General features: G+C 41.8%; 1 protein-coding gene across 11 annotated transcripts in view; it reads left to right on the top strand.

The window, feature by feature from the left end:
- The window catches only part of LOC106067100 (probable methyltransferase-like protein 24), a 29,335-nt gene extending 17,916 nt beyond the window's left edge, over positions 1–11,419 (top strand). For all 11 annotated transcript variants that reach the window (XM_013226214.2, XM_056012666.1, XM_056012664.1 and 8 more), the window contains 2 exons: positions 4,215–4,429; positions 9,411–11,419. In XM_013226214.2, the coding sequence (XP_013081668.2) occupies positions 4,215–4,429; positions 9,411–9,813 (618 nt within the window). In that variant the 3' untranslated portion in view covers positions 9,814–11,419. The remainder of the gene's footprint in view (positions 1–4,214; positions 4,430–9,410) is intronic.
- The last annotated feature ends 5,020 nt before the right edge of the window (positions 11,420–16,439 follow it).

The following is a 16,439-nucleotide window of genomic DNA, read 5'->3' as shown; positions in this document are numbered from 1 at the left end:
TTTCATATAAGCAATGAGTCTACCTTCTAACTGGCTGTTTTTATATAAGCAATGAGTCTACCTTCTAACTGGCTGTTTTCATATAAGCAATGAGTCTACCTTCTAACTGGCTGTTTTCATATAAGCAATGAGTCTACCTTCTAACTGGCTGTTTTCATATAAGCAATGAGTCTACCTTCTAACTGGCTGTTTTCATATAAGCAATGAGTCTACCTTCTAACTGGCTGTTTTTATATAAGCAATGAGCCCTCCTTCTAACTGGCTGTTTTCATATAAGCAATGAGTCTACCTTCTAACTGGCTGTTTTCATATAAGCAATGAGCCCTCCTTCTAACTGGCTGTTTTTATATAAGCAATGAGCCTACCTTCTAACTGGCTGTTTTTATATAAGCAATGAGCCCTCCTTCTAACTGGCTGTTTTTATATAAGCAATGAGCCTACCTTCTAACTGGATGTTTTCATATATATAAAGAGACTACCTTCTAACTGGCTGTTTTCATATAAGCAATCAGCCTACTTTCTAACTAGCTGTTTTTATATAAGCAATGAGTCTACCTTCTAACTGGCTGTTTTCATATAAGCAATGAGTCTACGTTCTAACTGGCTGTTTTCATATAAGCAATCAGCCTACCTTCTAACTGGCTGTTTTTATATAAGCAATGAGCCTACCTTCTAACTGGCTTTTTTCATATAAGCAATCAGCCTACTTTCTAACTGGCTTTTTTTATATAAGCAATGAGCCTACCTTCTAACTGGCTGTTTTCATATAAGCAATGAGTCTACCTTCTAACTGGCTGTTTTTATATAAGCAATAAGTCTAACTTCTAACTGGCTGTTTTTATATAAGCAATGAGCCTACCTTCTAACTGGCTGTTTTCATATAAGCAATGAGTCTACCTTCTAACTGGCTGTTTTCATATAAGCAATCAGCTACCTTCTAACTGGCTGTTTTTATATAAGCAATGAGCCCTCCTTCTAACTGACTGTTTTTATATAAGCAATGAGTCTACCTTCTAACTGGCTGTTTTTATATAAGCAATGAGCCCTCCTTCTAACTGACTGTTTTTATATAAGCAATGAGTCTACCTTCTAACTGGCTGTTTTTATATAAGCAATGAGCCTACCTTCTAACCGGCTGTTTTTATATAAGCAATGAGCCCTCCTTCTAACTGACTGTTTTTATATAAGCAATGAGTCTACCTTCTAACTGGCTGTTTTTATATAAGCAATGAGCCCTCCTTCTAACTGACTGTTTTTATATAAGCAATGAGTCTACCTTCTAACTGGCTGTTTTTATATAAGCAATGAGCCCTCCTTCTAACTGGCTGTTTTCATATAAGCAATGAGTCTACCTTCTAACTGGCTGTTTTCATATAAGCAATGAGTCTACCTTCTAACTGGCTGTTTTCATATAAGCAATGAGTCTACCTTCTAACTGGCTGTTTTCATATAAGCAATGAGTCTACCTTCTAACTGGCTGTTTTCATATAAGCAATGAGTCTACCTTCTAACTGGCTGTTTTCATATAAGCAATGAGTCTACCTTCTAACTGGCTGTTTTCATATAAGCAATGAGTCTACCTTCTAACTGGCTGTTTTTATATAAGCAATGAGTCTACCTTCTAACTGGCTGTTTTCATATAAGCAATGAGTCTACCTTCTAACTGGCTGTTTTCATATAAGCAATGAGTCTACCTTCTAACTGGCTGTTTTCATATAAGCAATGAGTCTACCTTCTAACTGGCTGTTTTCATATAAGCAATGAGTCTACCTTCTAACTGGCTGTTTTCATATAAGCAATGAGTCTACCTTCTAACTGGCTGTTTTCATATAAGCAATGAGTCTACCTTCTAACTGGCTGTTTTTATATAAGCAATGAGTCTACCTTCTAACTGGCTGTTTTCATATAAGCAATGAGTCTACCTTCTAACTGGCTGTTTTCATATAAGCAATGAGTCTACCTTCTAACTGGCTGTTTTCATATAAGCAATGAGTCTACCTTCTAACTGGCTGTTTTTATATAAGCAATGAGTCTACCTTCTAACTGGCTGTTTTCATATAAGCAATGAGTCTACCTTCTAACTGGCTGTTTTCATATAAGCAATGAGTCTACCTTCTAACTGGCTGTTTTCATATAAGCAATGAGTCTACCTTCTAACTGGCTGTTTTCATATAAGCAATGAGTCTACCTTCTAACTGGCTGTTTTTATATAAGCAATGAGCCCTCCTTCTAACTGGCTGTTTTCATATAAGCAATGAGTCTACCTTCTAACTGGCTGTTTTCATATAAGCAATCAGCCTACCTTCTAACTGGCTGTTTTCATATAAGCAATGAGTCTACCTTCTAACTGGCTGTTTTCATATAAGCAATGAGTCTACCTTCTAACTGGCTGTTTTCATATAAGCAATGAGTCTACCTTCTAACTGGCTGTTTTCATATAAGCAATGAGTCTACCTTCTAACTGGCTGTTTTTATATAAGCAATGAGCCTACCTTCTAACTGGCTGTTTTCATATAAGCAATGAGTCTACCTTCTAACTGGCTGTTTTCATATAATCAATGAGTCTACCTTCTAACTGGCTGTTTTCATATAAGCAATGAGTCTACCTTCTAACTGGCTGTTTTCATATAAGCAATGAGTCTACCTTCTAGCTGGCTGTTTTCATATAAGCAATGAGTCTACCTTCTAACTGGCTGTTTTCATATAAGCAATGAGCCTACTTTCTAACTGGCTGTTTTCAGATAAGCAATGAGCCTACCTTCTAACTGACTGTTTTCATATAAGCAATGAGCCTACCTTCTAACTGGCTGTTTTCATATAAGCAATGAGCCTACCTTCTAACTGACTGTTTTCATATAAGCAATGAGCCTACCTTCTAACTGGCTGTTTTCATATAAGCAATGAGCCCTCCTTCTAACTGGCTGTTTTTATATAAGCAATGAGCCTACCTTCTAACTGGCTGTTTTTATATAAGCAATGAGCCTACCTTCTAACTAGCTGTTTTTATATAAGCAATGAGCCTACCTTCTAACTAGCTGTTTTTATATAAGCAATGAGCCTACCTTCTAACTAGCTGTTTTTATATAAGCAATGAGCCTACCTTCTAACTAGCTGTTTTTATATAAGCAATGAGCCCTCCTTCTAACTGGCTGTTTTTATATAAGCAATGAGCCTACCTTCTAACTGGCTGTTTTTATATAAGCAATGAGCCTACCTTCTAACTGGCTGTTTTCATATAAGCAATGAGTCTACCTTCTAACTGGCTGTTTTCATATAAGCAATGAGCCTACCTTCTAACTGGCTGTTTTCATATAAGCAATGAGTCTACCTTCTAACTGGCTGTTTTCATATAAGCAATGAGCCTACCTTCTAACTGGCCGTTTTTATATAAGCAATGAGCCCTCCTTCTAACTGGCTGTTTTCATATAAGCAATGAGCCTACCTTCTAACTGGCTGTTTTTATATAAGCAATGAGCCTACCTTCTAACTGGCTGTTTTTATATAAGCAATGAGCCTACCTTCTAACTGGCTGTTTTTATATAAGCAATGAGTCTACCTTCTAACTGGCTGTTTTTATATAAGCAATGAGCCTACCTTCTAACTGGCTGTTTTTATATAAGCAATGAGTCTACCTTCTAACTGGCTGTTTTTATATAAGCAAGAGTCTACCTTCTAACTGGCTGTTTTTATATAAGCAATGAGCCTACCTTCTAACTGGCTGTTTTTATATAAGCAATGAGTCTACCTTCTAACTGGCTGTTTTCATATAAGCAATCAGCCTACCTTCTAACTGGCTGTTTTCATATAAGCAATGAGCCTACCTTCTAACTGGCTTTTTTTATATAAGCAATGAGCCTACCTTCTAACTGGCTGTTTTTATATAAGCAATGAGCCTACCTTCTAACTGGCTGTTTTTATATAAGCAATGAGTCTACCTTCTAACTGGCTGTTTTTATATAAGCAATGAGTCTACCTTCTAACTGGCTGTTTTTATATAAGCAATGAGTCTACCTTCTAACTGGCTGTTTTTATATAAGCAATGAGCCTACCTTCTAACTGGCTGTTTTTATATAAGCAATGAGCCTACCTTCTAACTGGCTGTTTTTATATAAGCAATGAGCCCTCCTTCTAACTGGCTGTTTTTATATAAGCAATGAGCCCACCTTCTAACTGGCTGTTCGCCTAATACACTCGAAACCATCTTGTATCTACAGACGATGTGCAACAGAAAGATACGCATGGGCTACACTGGCGATGGTGGCTGGGAGATCTGTGACGACCCTGACGTCAGGCCCCGAGTTCCCTGCATCATCTACTCCTTCGGCATCAGTTACGACTTCTCCTTCGACGACGACGCGGCCAAGCTGTACGGGTGTCACGTGTACTCGTTTGACCCCAGCATGCGGAGGGAGAAGGACTTCTACGACAGGTGATGTTAAAGTGAACCCAGAATGGGATCAAATCTAGAATTTAATGTGATGTTAAAGTGAACCCGTAATGGAATGAAATCTAGAATTTAATGTGATGTTAAAGTGGCCTCATAATGGGATCAAATCTAGAATTTAATGTGATGTTAAAGTGAACCCAGAATGGGATCAAATCGAGAATTTAATGTGATGTTAAAGTGAACCCGTAATGGAATTAAATATAGAATTTAATGTGATGTTAAAGTGGCCTCATAATGGGATCAAATCTAGAGTTCAATGTAACAACAATTGACTGTGGTGAGCCCCTACCCCCCCCCCTCCCAACTTTCCATAGAATTTGGAATGTCACGATAACTAAATGAAGTCATCCTTTGGGTATCAGTACATTTACACACAAGACATTCGGATGTATGGGAAGCGTGGTCGAGAGGCCAAGTGCGCTTGAACTTGGCTTGGCTTGGCTACCTAGAAAGGGGTTCGAGGTTCAACACCCGACTAGGGCAGAGTTGTGTTTACTGAGCGCACTGAAAACTTTACTTTAGATTGGACCAAAAACGCTATAAGCATGAAAGTAGCGCTATATAAAAGCTATAATAATATGCAACACCATAATTCATAGTGTCATTCGAGTTATGACTTTTTATAGGTCAGAATGAGTGGTGAGTGAGTGGTGAAGACTGCCATCTTTGGGGCGCCTCTGAGCTCTAATGGATACCTAACATGAGTTGGGGAAAAGTAAAGGCGGTTGGTCGTTTGTGCTGGCCACATGACACCCTCGTTAACCTGCAGACCACAGAAGCAGATGACCTTTATATCATCTGCCCTATCGACCGCATGATCTAAAGGGGAACTTTTTACTCTTACTGGTCAGTGGCACGGTCAGGGTATGGCACATGGCACACTCATAGGCCTACACAACTGCCTCTAGATCTAGAAATATTTGATTCATTTTTGGTACCAATGGACACGTTTTGTACTGAAATAAGACGAGAAGGCGTTTCTTTTTTCTAAGGACAAGTAAAAAAACAACAACATTTATACCAAAATATTTAAATTATTTATTAATGTGATGCGCTAGCGGATCCAGAACTTTGGAGTGGGGGGGGGCGATTTTTTCCCAAATTCCAACCCTAGCGCCCAGTAAACCCTAACCCTAAGCATAAAAGCGCGTACAGCATATATTAGGATACAAAAACTATGGCAGTGTTTGTAAACCTTCGGCACAAACAAAAAGAAACAAAACATTCATGTTGAGACATTAGGGGGGGTCTGGGGGAGCGCTGTACAAGCGTTTTATTTGCATTCTTAATTGCAGAAACGCATTCTCCTGACATCTACAGTTCATTATTCATCCTATTGAATAATGTTTTACTTGAAAAATATTCTAATATGAATGTACAGGCCCTTACTACAATATAAATACAACCGATTTGTTCATTGAAAAGATAGGATACCCCACATATTTAGATTAAGACTTTTAAAGAAGTTAATTAGTAAGTTTTACATTTTGTTCAATGGGCATGTTTGTAACTTGGTTTTGTTACAGAACTCGAATTCAAAGCTCTAAGCAAAAAAAATTTCGGATGTAGTAGGAGAAATGAAGTGGGCCAATTAGATTCTACTCTAAGTATAATATAGTGTCAGATATAGTCCCAAATTTGTTTACACAACAAAAAAAAATATCAGTATGAGTAAAGGTTGTGAAAAGATGACTAGGAAAATAATATTTGGGTTCATATTGTAACAATCAATGTATGCATAGTTAATTAGCTCAATAGTTAGTAAAAGATAAATAAATTTTAAAAAACTATTTGAAATTTTCGGACGAAAGATGAAAGTGTGTGTTTAAAAGAGGGGGGGGGTGACATAGCTTGAGCTAACTGCACCGTGTGAGACCGACCCTAGTGACGCCACTGTTATAGGTTAGAGTGTCATGGCACCCAATTCTTAAAAGTAATAAATGACTATCATTCAACTGCCCCATTGAGCTCGGGTATTGAACTTCTTCGTGTCATGGTTTGAACACCACTGCATTGATCCCCCCTCCCCCCCTTGTAACCCCTAACAATAACTAATTATACAGTATCGCGAACATTACGACAGAATTGTCTTCAAAAATTACAAAAATAAAGATACTCGTCCCATTGGCTGATTTTAGCTTTTCAGCTTGAGTATCGGAGAAATAACGTGTACAAACGTTTTACCAGACAGACAGACAGACAGACAGTGAGTTCATATAAGCTTTGTAAAACCTATTTGATTCTTTGCGGGGTTTTTTTGTTGTTATGATCATTTTACGATGAAATAAATGTAATTAAAAAAAAAAGTATTTTCTTTCTGCGTCATTTCGCTGATAAAAATGTTATCATTTTCCTGTTTTATCTAGCACACGTTCTATTGATTTTTGTGTATTTGCGCGCGCCGCGTGCCTGTGTAATGTTCAACGCATGTGCCATTTGCATGCATTCAAATGTAAATGTCATATTGTTGACTCACCCTCGTAACAGTTCTCCCAGAGAGATTATTCTATCACTGAGCTCATTCACAAGTTACATGATATAAGGAGAAGGGGGTGGGGTGAACAGCGGAGGAACGGGGCGTCATGGATTATAGTTGATGATTACCAGGGTATTGCTCAGCTGTATATGGAGTTGATAGCTGATGATAACCAGGGTATTGCTCAGCTGTATATGGAGTTGATAGCTGATGATAACCAGGGTATTGCTCAGCTGTATATGGAGTTGATAGCTGATGATAACCAGGGTATCGCTCAGCTGTATATTGAGTTGATAGATGATGATAACCAGGGTATCGCTCAGCTGTATATTGAGTTGATAGATGATGATAACCAGGGTATGGCTCAGCTGTATATGGAGTTGATAGATGATGATTACCATGGTATTGCTCAGCTGTATATGGAGTTGATAGATGATGATTACCATGGTATCGCTCAGCTGTATATGGAGTTGATAGCTGATGATAACCAGGGTATCGCTCAGCTGTATATGGAGTTGATAGATGATGATAACCAGGGTATGGCTCAGCTGTATATGGAGTTGATAGATGATGATTACCATGGTATTGCTCAGCTGTATATGGAGTTGATAGATGATGATTACCATGGTATTGCTCAGCTGTATATGGAGTTGATAGCTGATGATAACCAGGGTATTGCTCAGCTGTATATGGAGTTGATAGATGATAATTACCAGGGTATTGCTCAGCTGTATATGGAGTTGATAGATGATGATTACCAGGGTATTGCTCAGCTGTATATGGATCTACTTCGGAACATAAAAGGCTTGATTTATATAAAAATGACCTTAGGATAAACTGCAAGGATTTCTCTAAGGAATGTAACTTATATCTATTTACATACACCTTCATTAAATCACACACGTAGTAAATGCAGACAAAGCACACTATATCCAAAGACAAAACGATGTTGGTTTTGCGACGAAATGTCACCAATTTTTTTTTTACAAAGGTTGTATTAACTCTGTCTGTCTGTCTGTCTGTCTGGCACAATTTTTGTACACGTTTATTCTCCCACTTCCCAATTCTTAAGTCCAGTAGATACCTTGTCCCTAACAAAACCTGAATCAATTAAAAAATCAAAAAGTAACAAATTAATTAATTAGATATAATATTTATAGATATGGAAAATATATCTTACAGTATTGAGATACATGTATGCAAATGTGCAGTTATTTCCCTTATAGAAACTTGAATCTATTGCAATAATGGCGAACGCTCTATTGTCGTCGATACACTTCAGCCCCAATGAAATGGAAATCTATATATTGAAAGGTGACATGTTTCTCTTTCTTCTATCTCCCAACATTCATAAGTATTCCGGTTTATTGACTTTTTGAAAAAAATGTTATGAATTTGGACACATCTGTAGCAAGAGAAACATGTTACCAACTGCGAGTTTTAACTCATGCTTTTCAATATATAGATTTTATTTTCACTGGGGGCTAAAAGCATCTTTGTCTGATCAATAAATTTGCGAAAGATAGTGCTGAGTAATTAACTAGCTAACTCCCGTCGTCCTGAGGGAGGTTTGGACTAGGAAGAAGATTATCTGAAGGAATATAGGAAACATGTGAAAAAAAAATTACGAACAAACAACGTGCTACTTTATTGAAAATGTCACTGTTATTTTACAGTCACTCGTAACAGACTACATATTTTCCTTTTAAGAAATCTACTAAAAAAATTTTGTAAAAGAAATTCCTACCCTGCTAAAAAGGGGGGGGGGTCTAGAAAACTTGCTATAAGGTCCCTCACCATTGCCTCATATGTGCCCCTTTCAGACTATGCGACCTATAGGGCAGATGATGTAAAGGTCATCTGTTTCTATGGCCGACGGTTAACGAGAATGTCATGTGGCCAGCAGGGCCGGTCCTAGCAATTGCGGGGCCTTATGCGAAACTGATTGCGCGGGGCCTAGTCTAGGTGAGAATAAGGATAGTAAGTGAAAATTAAGATTTTGTAATAGAAAATAAATTCGGCTTTGCATTTTATTCATTCTTTTCTAAGTACAAAATTGCGATCAAGTTAACTTTACTTTACGAATCTTGCAACCTATGGCATATTTTTATGCCAGTGACTATAAAAGTAAATACGGTATTGGAACTTCCGGTTATGGGAAAAAATTGTCCGATCATTACATTTTATTACATGAAAGCTGACGTTGCCTTTTTTTTTCTCATAGCCTACTATGGTTGATTACTGACGCCCCTGAGTCCCCCCAGTTCTCATAGCCTAGTATGGTTGATTAAGGACGCCCCTGAGTCGCCCCCCCCAGTTCTCATAGCCTACTATGATTGATTAAGGACGCCCCTGAGTCCCCCCAGTTCTCATAGCCTACTATGGTTGATTACTGACGCCCCTGAGTCCCCCCAGTTCTCCCAGCCTACTGTGGTTGATTAAGGACGCCCCTGATGGTTGATTAATAACATCTTTTTCTTTCCACAGGTCATCACACGTTCACTTTTACAAAATCGGACTCAGCGGAACGACCTACGTCAATCAGGACAATAAATGGCTACTTATGACCTTCCGAGACATCAGGGAGAAATTGGGACACACCAATACCACCGTGGACATCGTCAAGATGGACATCGAGAGCTCAGAGTGGGAGGCGCTCCCCGAGATGGTGGCTTCCGGGGAGTTGCGTCGCGTGAAGCAGCTTCTCCTGGAGTATCATCTGGTGGACCAGACGAGGGACTATCTGCTGCCCAGGCTGAAGGCGATCCAGGCTGTGGAAAGCGTAGGCTTCCAAAAGTTCTACGTGCACAAGAACCATGCATGTACAGTGAGCTCTGTTTTTCCGGTGACTAGGACCAGGTGTTACGAGGTCCACTACCTAAAGCGTTAGTTGTGTTCTTCTGATGTTCTGAAAGTTTGATGGACTAGAAAATGTTCACCCTGTAGTGAGGCCTCTGCGAAGAAATGAACCCGAGTCTTTCAAATTCCACCACTTATTGTTCAGCATGTGTATGTCTTTTGCTCAATACAATCAATGACTTTTCTGCGAAATTATGGATAGGAACGAATTCATTGGTTAAACTTTTTTTTGTTTCAAAGAATTAAAATTAGACATTATTGTCAATTATGATTCATAACTACAAGCGGAAGATATTCCATCGCCAGGACTACAATACTGTCAATGGTTTAAACATAGTACATAATCGTATTTTTAATGAGTATAGAAGTCAAGTCACAGTGGCTGTCATAAAATGCGACAGTGCTAATGATTCCACGTGTTGGTAATGACTTGAACACTGAGACACAATTTCGATCATATTTTTGTTGCCATCTGTATTGCGTCTTTGACATGTAAAATCAATGTGTTCTTTTGAAAGGCAGCTTAATGACTCCTTAGAGGATAAATACTTTGGTGTCTTGTATCCCATAATTTCGTGGGAGGATGTGTCGGTGAAACGCTTTCAGAACGCCATCTGCCTCAGCGACCTACTCCCAATGGTTTATCAGCCCACGCTTTGGTTTCATTCTTCCCCTTTACTTTCTTCACCTGGTACTGAACATTTTTGTTTTCCTTAAGAGCGTTTTAATATCATGGCGCGCCCATACCTTTTAAAACCTTTCGTGGCTTCGATACTGTTCTTTAGATGATGTGGTGTTGATGCTTATTGCTTTATCAAACGGTATTATAGTAAATTAAATACACCATTTCGTTGTATGCTATGTGATGTAAATGCTCGCATACTCTGGCTGTCATTTTTGTTAGGAGTCTGTATCGTAATCATATTATCTTATTTGATTTTGATTTGAAAGAAAGAAATGTGTCCTTTGTTGCAAACGGTCGTTGACTTACAGGACCTAATTGCTGGTAGACAACTAAACTGCTGATGGAGTATAAGATATTAACTTATAAAACGTGAAATAACTTGAATGACTTCTTTTATGAACAAAACTAAATACACATTTTTATTGCAATATAGTCAAAGTGTAACTGGAGATAAAATGAATTAAACTCATAGTTTAAACCAAGGTAACCCACTTTAGAAAACACGTCTTTACACTCAGGCGTCCTGTAGTCGTCTACCGTACTAACGTCAGCGCCGCTTATCTTGCATCATTCTACAAAAGTAACAATCGATGCTCCCTTTCTTTATCCTCTAACATTTAATGCTCCCTTTCTTCATAATCACCTTGGAAATACACACACACACACACACACACACACTCCATAGAACCCTTGTAAAGTCACTAGCTGGACTGTACAGAACTTGAACGTGTAAAACTCAAAATACTTCTTGCAATAACGAAACATGACAAGAAATAAGTAGAATGAAACACAACCGTTAGCTTCGCCAAGGAGGAATTGATTTGTTTTGAAAACATTTTTTACATTTTATTACATTCTTTGTGTTCTGAAAACTGCTTCGTTGGTTTGATTAATTTATTTGGTTGTGTATCTGTGAAGAAGTGCACATTAAAGTAGAGTGTTATGATCTCAATTTGTCCTTATTTGTTCATAATCTAGTGTCTTCTAAACTGGACTGCACCACAAAAATTAGTCAGTTATTGTATTTGGAGTCCAGCATTTGTGCTTTTCGTTTAACCCTTTCATATTTTGTGTAACTTAATACATGTATACCGAATAAGAATGTATGCTCGAGCTATATCAGTGGTCTTCAACGGGGGGGGGGGGGGCCCTCCTTTGAAGCGATTTCATAAAAATAGGGGGCGCCGGCTGTAAAAGGGACGGTAGGGGAGTTGCTGGGCTTAAAAAAGGGCTTAAGGGGTAACTGGAGACATTAGGAGCACTAGAGGTCGAGCAGAGGTGAAACTGAGGAGACATTAGGAGCATTAGAGGTCGAGCAGAGCTGAAACTGAGGAGACATTAGAAGCACTATAGGTCGAGCAGAGGTGAAACTGGGGAGACATTAGGAGCATTAGAGGTCGAGCAGAGGTGAAACTGAGGAGACATTAGGAGCATTAGAGGTCGAGCAGAGGTGAAACTGAGGAGACATTAGGAGCACTAGAGGTCGAGCAGAGGTGAAACTGAGGAGACATTAGGAGCACTAGAGGTCGAGCAGAGGTGAAACTGGGGAGACATTAAGAGCACTAGAGGTCGAGCAGAGGTGAAACTGAGGAGACATTAGGAGCATTAGAGGTCGAGCAGAGGTGAAACTGAGGAGACATTAGGAGCACTAGAGGTCGAGCAGAGGTGAAACTGAGGAGACATTAGGAGCACTAGAGGTCGAGCAGAGCTGAAACTGAGGAGACATTAGGAGCACTAGAGGTCGAGCAGAGGTGAAACTGAGGAGACATTAGGAGCACTAGAGGTCGAGCAGCGCTGAAACTGAGGAGACATTAGGAGCACTAGAGGTCGAGCAGAGGTGAAACTGAGGAGACATTAGGAGCACTAGAGGTCGAGCAGAGCTGAAACTGAGGAGACATCAGGAGAACTAGAGGTCGAGCAGAGGTGAAACTGAGGAGACATTAGGAGCATTAGAGGTCGAGCAGAGGTGAAACTGAGGAGACATTAGGAGCATTAGAGGTCGAGCAGAGGTGAAACTGAGGAGACATTAGGAGCATTAGAGGTCGAGCAGAGGTGAAACTGAGGAGACATTAGAAGCATTAGAGGTCGAGCAGAGGTGAAACTGAGGAGACATTAGGAGCACTAGAGGTCGAGCAGAGGTGAAACTGAGGAGACATTAGGAGCACTAGAGGTCGAGCAGAGGTGAAACTGGGGAGACATTAAGAGCACTAGAGGTCGAGCAGAGCTGAAACTGAGGAGACATTAGGAGCACTAGAGGTCGAGCAGAGGTGAAACTGAGGAGACATTAGGAGCACTAGAGGTCGAGCAGAGCTGAAACTGAGGAGACATTAGGAGCACTAGAGGTCGAGCAGAGGTGAAACTGGGGAGACATTAAGAGCACTAGAGGTCGAGCAGAGGTGAAACTGAGGAGACATTAGGAGCACTAGATGTCGAGCAGAGGTGAAACTGGGGAGACTTTAGGAGCATTAGAGGTCGAGATGAGGTGAAACTGAGGAGACATTAGGAGCACTAGAGGTCGAGCAGAGGTGAAACTGAGGAGACATTAGGAGCACTAGAGGTCGAGCAGAGGTGAAACTGAGGAGACATTAGGAGCACTAGAGGTCGAGCAGAGGTGAAACTGAGGAGACATTAGGAGCACTAGAGGTCGAGCAGAGGTGAAACTGAGGAGACATTAGGAGCACTAGAGGTCGAGCAGAGGTGAAACTGAGGAGACATTAGGAGCACTAGAGGTCGAGCAGAGGTGAAACTGAGGAGACATTAGGAGCACTAGAGGTCGAGCAGAGGTGAAACTGAGGAGACATTAGGAGCACTAGAGGTCGAGCAGAGGTGAAATTGAGGAGACATTAGGAGCACTAGAGGTCGAGCAGAGCTGAAACTGAGGAGACATTAGGAGCACTAGAGGTCGAGCAGAGGTGAAACTGAGGAGACATTAGGAGCACTAGAGCTCGAGCAGAGCTGAAACTGAGGAGACATCAGGAGAACTAGAGGTCGAGCAGAGGTGAAACTGAGGAGACATTAGGAGCATTAGTGGTCGAGCAGAGGTGAAACTGAGGAGACATTAGGAGCATTAGAGGTTGAGCAGAGGTGAAACTGAGGAGACATTAGGAGCATTAGAGGTCGAGCAGAGGTGAAACTGAGGAGACATTAGGAGCACTAGAGGTCGAGCAGAGGTGAAACTGAGGAGACATTAGGAGCACTAGAGGTCGAGCAGAGGTGAAACTGAGGAGACATTAGGAGCACTAGAGGTCGAGCAGAGGTGAAACTGAGGAGACATTAGGAGCACTAGAGGTCGAGCAGAGGTGAAACTGAGGAGACATTAGGAGCACTAGAGGTCGAGCAGAGCTGAAACTGAGGAGACATTAGGAGCATTAGAGGTCGAGCAGAGGTGAAACTGAGGAGACATTAGGAGCACTAGAGGTCGAGAAGAGGTGAAACTGAGGAGACATTAGGAGCATTAGAGGTTGAGCAGAGGTGAAACTGAGGAGACATTAGGAGCATTAGAGGTCGAGCAGAGCTGAAACTGAGGAGACATTAGGAGCACTAGAGGTCGAGCAGAGCTGAAACTGAGGAGACATTAAGAGCACTAGAGGTCGAGCAGAGGTGAAACTGAGGAGACATTAGGAGCACTAGAGGTCGAGCAGAGGTGAAACTGAGGAGACATTAGGAGCACTAGAGGTCGAGCAGAGGTGAAACTGAGGAGACATTAGGAGCACTAGAGGTCGAGCAGAGGTGAAACTGAGGAGACATTAGGAGCACTAGAGGTCGAGCAGAGGTGAAACTGAGGAGACATTAGGAGCACTAGAGGTCGAGCAGAGCTGAAACTGAGGAGACATTAGGAGCACTAGAGGTCGAGCAGAGCTGAAACTGAGGAGACATTAGGAGCACTAGAGGTCGAGCAGAGGTGAAACTGAGGAGACATTAGGAGCACTAGAGCTCGAGCAGAGCTGAAACTGAGGAGACATCAGGAGAACTAGAGGTCGAGCAGAGGTGAAACTGAGGAGACATTAGGAGCATTAGAGGTCGAGCAGAGGTGAAACTGAGGAGACATTAGGAGCACTAGAGGTCGAGCAGAGCTGAAACTGAGGAGACATTAGGAGCACTAGAGGTCGAGCAGAGGTGAAACTGAGGAGACATTAGGAGCATTAGAGGTGGAGCAGAGCTGAAACTGAGGAGACATCAGGAGCACTAGAGGTCGAGCAGAGGTGAAACTGAGGAGACATTAGGAGCATTAGAGGTCGAGCAGAGGTGAAACTGAGGAGACATTAGGAGCATTAGAGGTCGAGCAGAGGTGAAACTGAGGAGACATTAGGAGCACTAGAGCTCGAGCAGAGCTGAAACTGAGGAGACATCAGGAGAACTAGAGGTCGAGCAGAGGTGAAACTGAGGAGACATTAGGAGCATTAGTGGTCGAGCAGAGGTGAAACTGAGGAGACATTAGGAGCATTAGAGGTTGAGCAGAGGTGAAACTGAGGAGACATTAGGAGCATTAGAGGTCGAGCAGAGGTGAAACTGAGGAGACATTAGGAGCACTAGAGGTCGAGCAGAGGTGAAACTGAGGAGACATTAGGAGCACTAGAGGTCGAGCAGAGGTGAAACTGAGGAGACATTAGGAGCACTAGAGGTCGAGCAGAGGTGAAACTGAGGAGACATTAGGAGCACTAGAGGTCGAGCAGAGGTGAAACTGAGGAGACATTAGGAGCACTAGAGGTCGAGCAGAGCTGAAACTGAGGAGACATTAGGAGCATTAGAGGTCGAGCAGAGGTGAAACTGAGGAGACATTAGGAGCACTAGAGGTCGAGAAGAGGTGAAACTGAGGAGACATTAGGAGCATTAGAGGTTGAGCAGAGGTGAAACTGAGGAGACATTAGGAGCATTAGAGGTCGAGCAGAGCTGAAACTGAGGAGACATTAGGAGCACTAGAGGTCGAGCAGAGCTGAAACTGAGGAGACATTAAGAGCACTAGAGGTCGAGCAGAGGTGAAACTGAGGAGACATTAGGAGCACTAGAGGTCGAGCAGAGGTGAAACTGAGGAGACATTAGGAGCACTAGAGGTCGAGCAGAGGTGAAACTGAGGAGACATTAGGAGCACTAGAGGTCGAGCAGAGGTGAAACTGAGGAGACATTAGGAGCACTAGAGGTCGAGCAGAGGTGAAACTGAGGAGACATTAGGAGCACTAGAGGTCGAGCAGAGCTGAAACTGAGGAGACATTAGGAGCACTAGAGGTCGAGCAGAGCTGAAACTGAGGAGACATTAGGAGCACTAGAGGTCGAGCAGAGGTGAAACTGAGGAGACATTAGGAGCACTAGAGCTCGAGCAGAGCTGAAACTGAGGAGACATCAGGAGAACTAGAGGTCGAGCAGAGGTGAAACTGAGGAGACATTAGGAGCATTAGAGGTCGAGCAGAGGTGAAACTGAGGAGACATTAGGAGCACTAGAGGTCGAGCAGAGCTGAAACTGAGGAGACATTAGGAGCACTAGAGGTCGAGCAGAGGTGAAACTGAGGAGACATTAGGAGCATTAGAGGTGGAGCAGAGCTGAAACTGAGGAGACATCAGGAGCACTAGAGGTCGAGCAGAGGTGAAACTGAGGAGACATTAGGAGCATTAGAGGTCGAGCAGAGGTGAAACTGAGGAGACATTAGGAGCATTAGAGGTCGAGCAGAGGTGAAACTGAGGAGACATTAGGAGCATTAGAGGTCGAGCAGAGGTGAAACTGAGGAGACATTAGGAGCATTAGAGGTCGAGCAGAGCTGAAACTGAGGAGACATTAGGAGCACTAGAGGTCGAGCAGAGCTGAAACTGAGGAGACATTAAGAGCACTAGAGGTCGAGCAGAGGTGAAACTGGGGAGACATTAGGAGCACTAGAGGTCGAGCAGAGGTGAAACTTAGGAGACATTAGGAGCACTAGAGGTCGAGCAGAGGTGAAACTGGGGAGACATTAAGAGCACTAGAGGTCTAGCAGAGGTGAAAC

Source organism: Biomphalaria glabrata, chromosome 15 (assembly GCF_947242115.1).
Source record: "Biomphalaria glabrata chromosome 15, xgBioGlab47.1, whole genome shotgun sequence".
In the NCBI taxonomy this organism is placed as follows: Eukaryota; Metazoa; Mollusca; class Gastropoda; family Planorbidae; genus Biomphalaria; species Biomphalaria glabrata.
The sequence above is the reverse complement of the archived record's forward strand: the minus strand, read 5'-3'. Positions and strand labels throughout refer to the sequence as shown.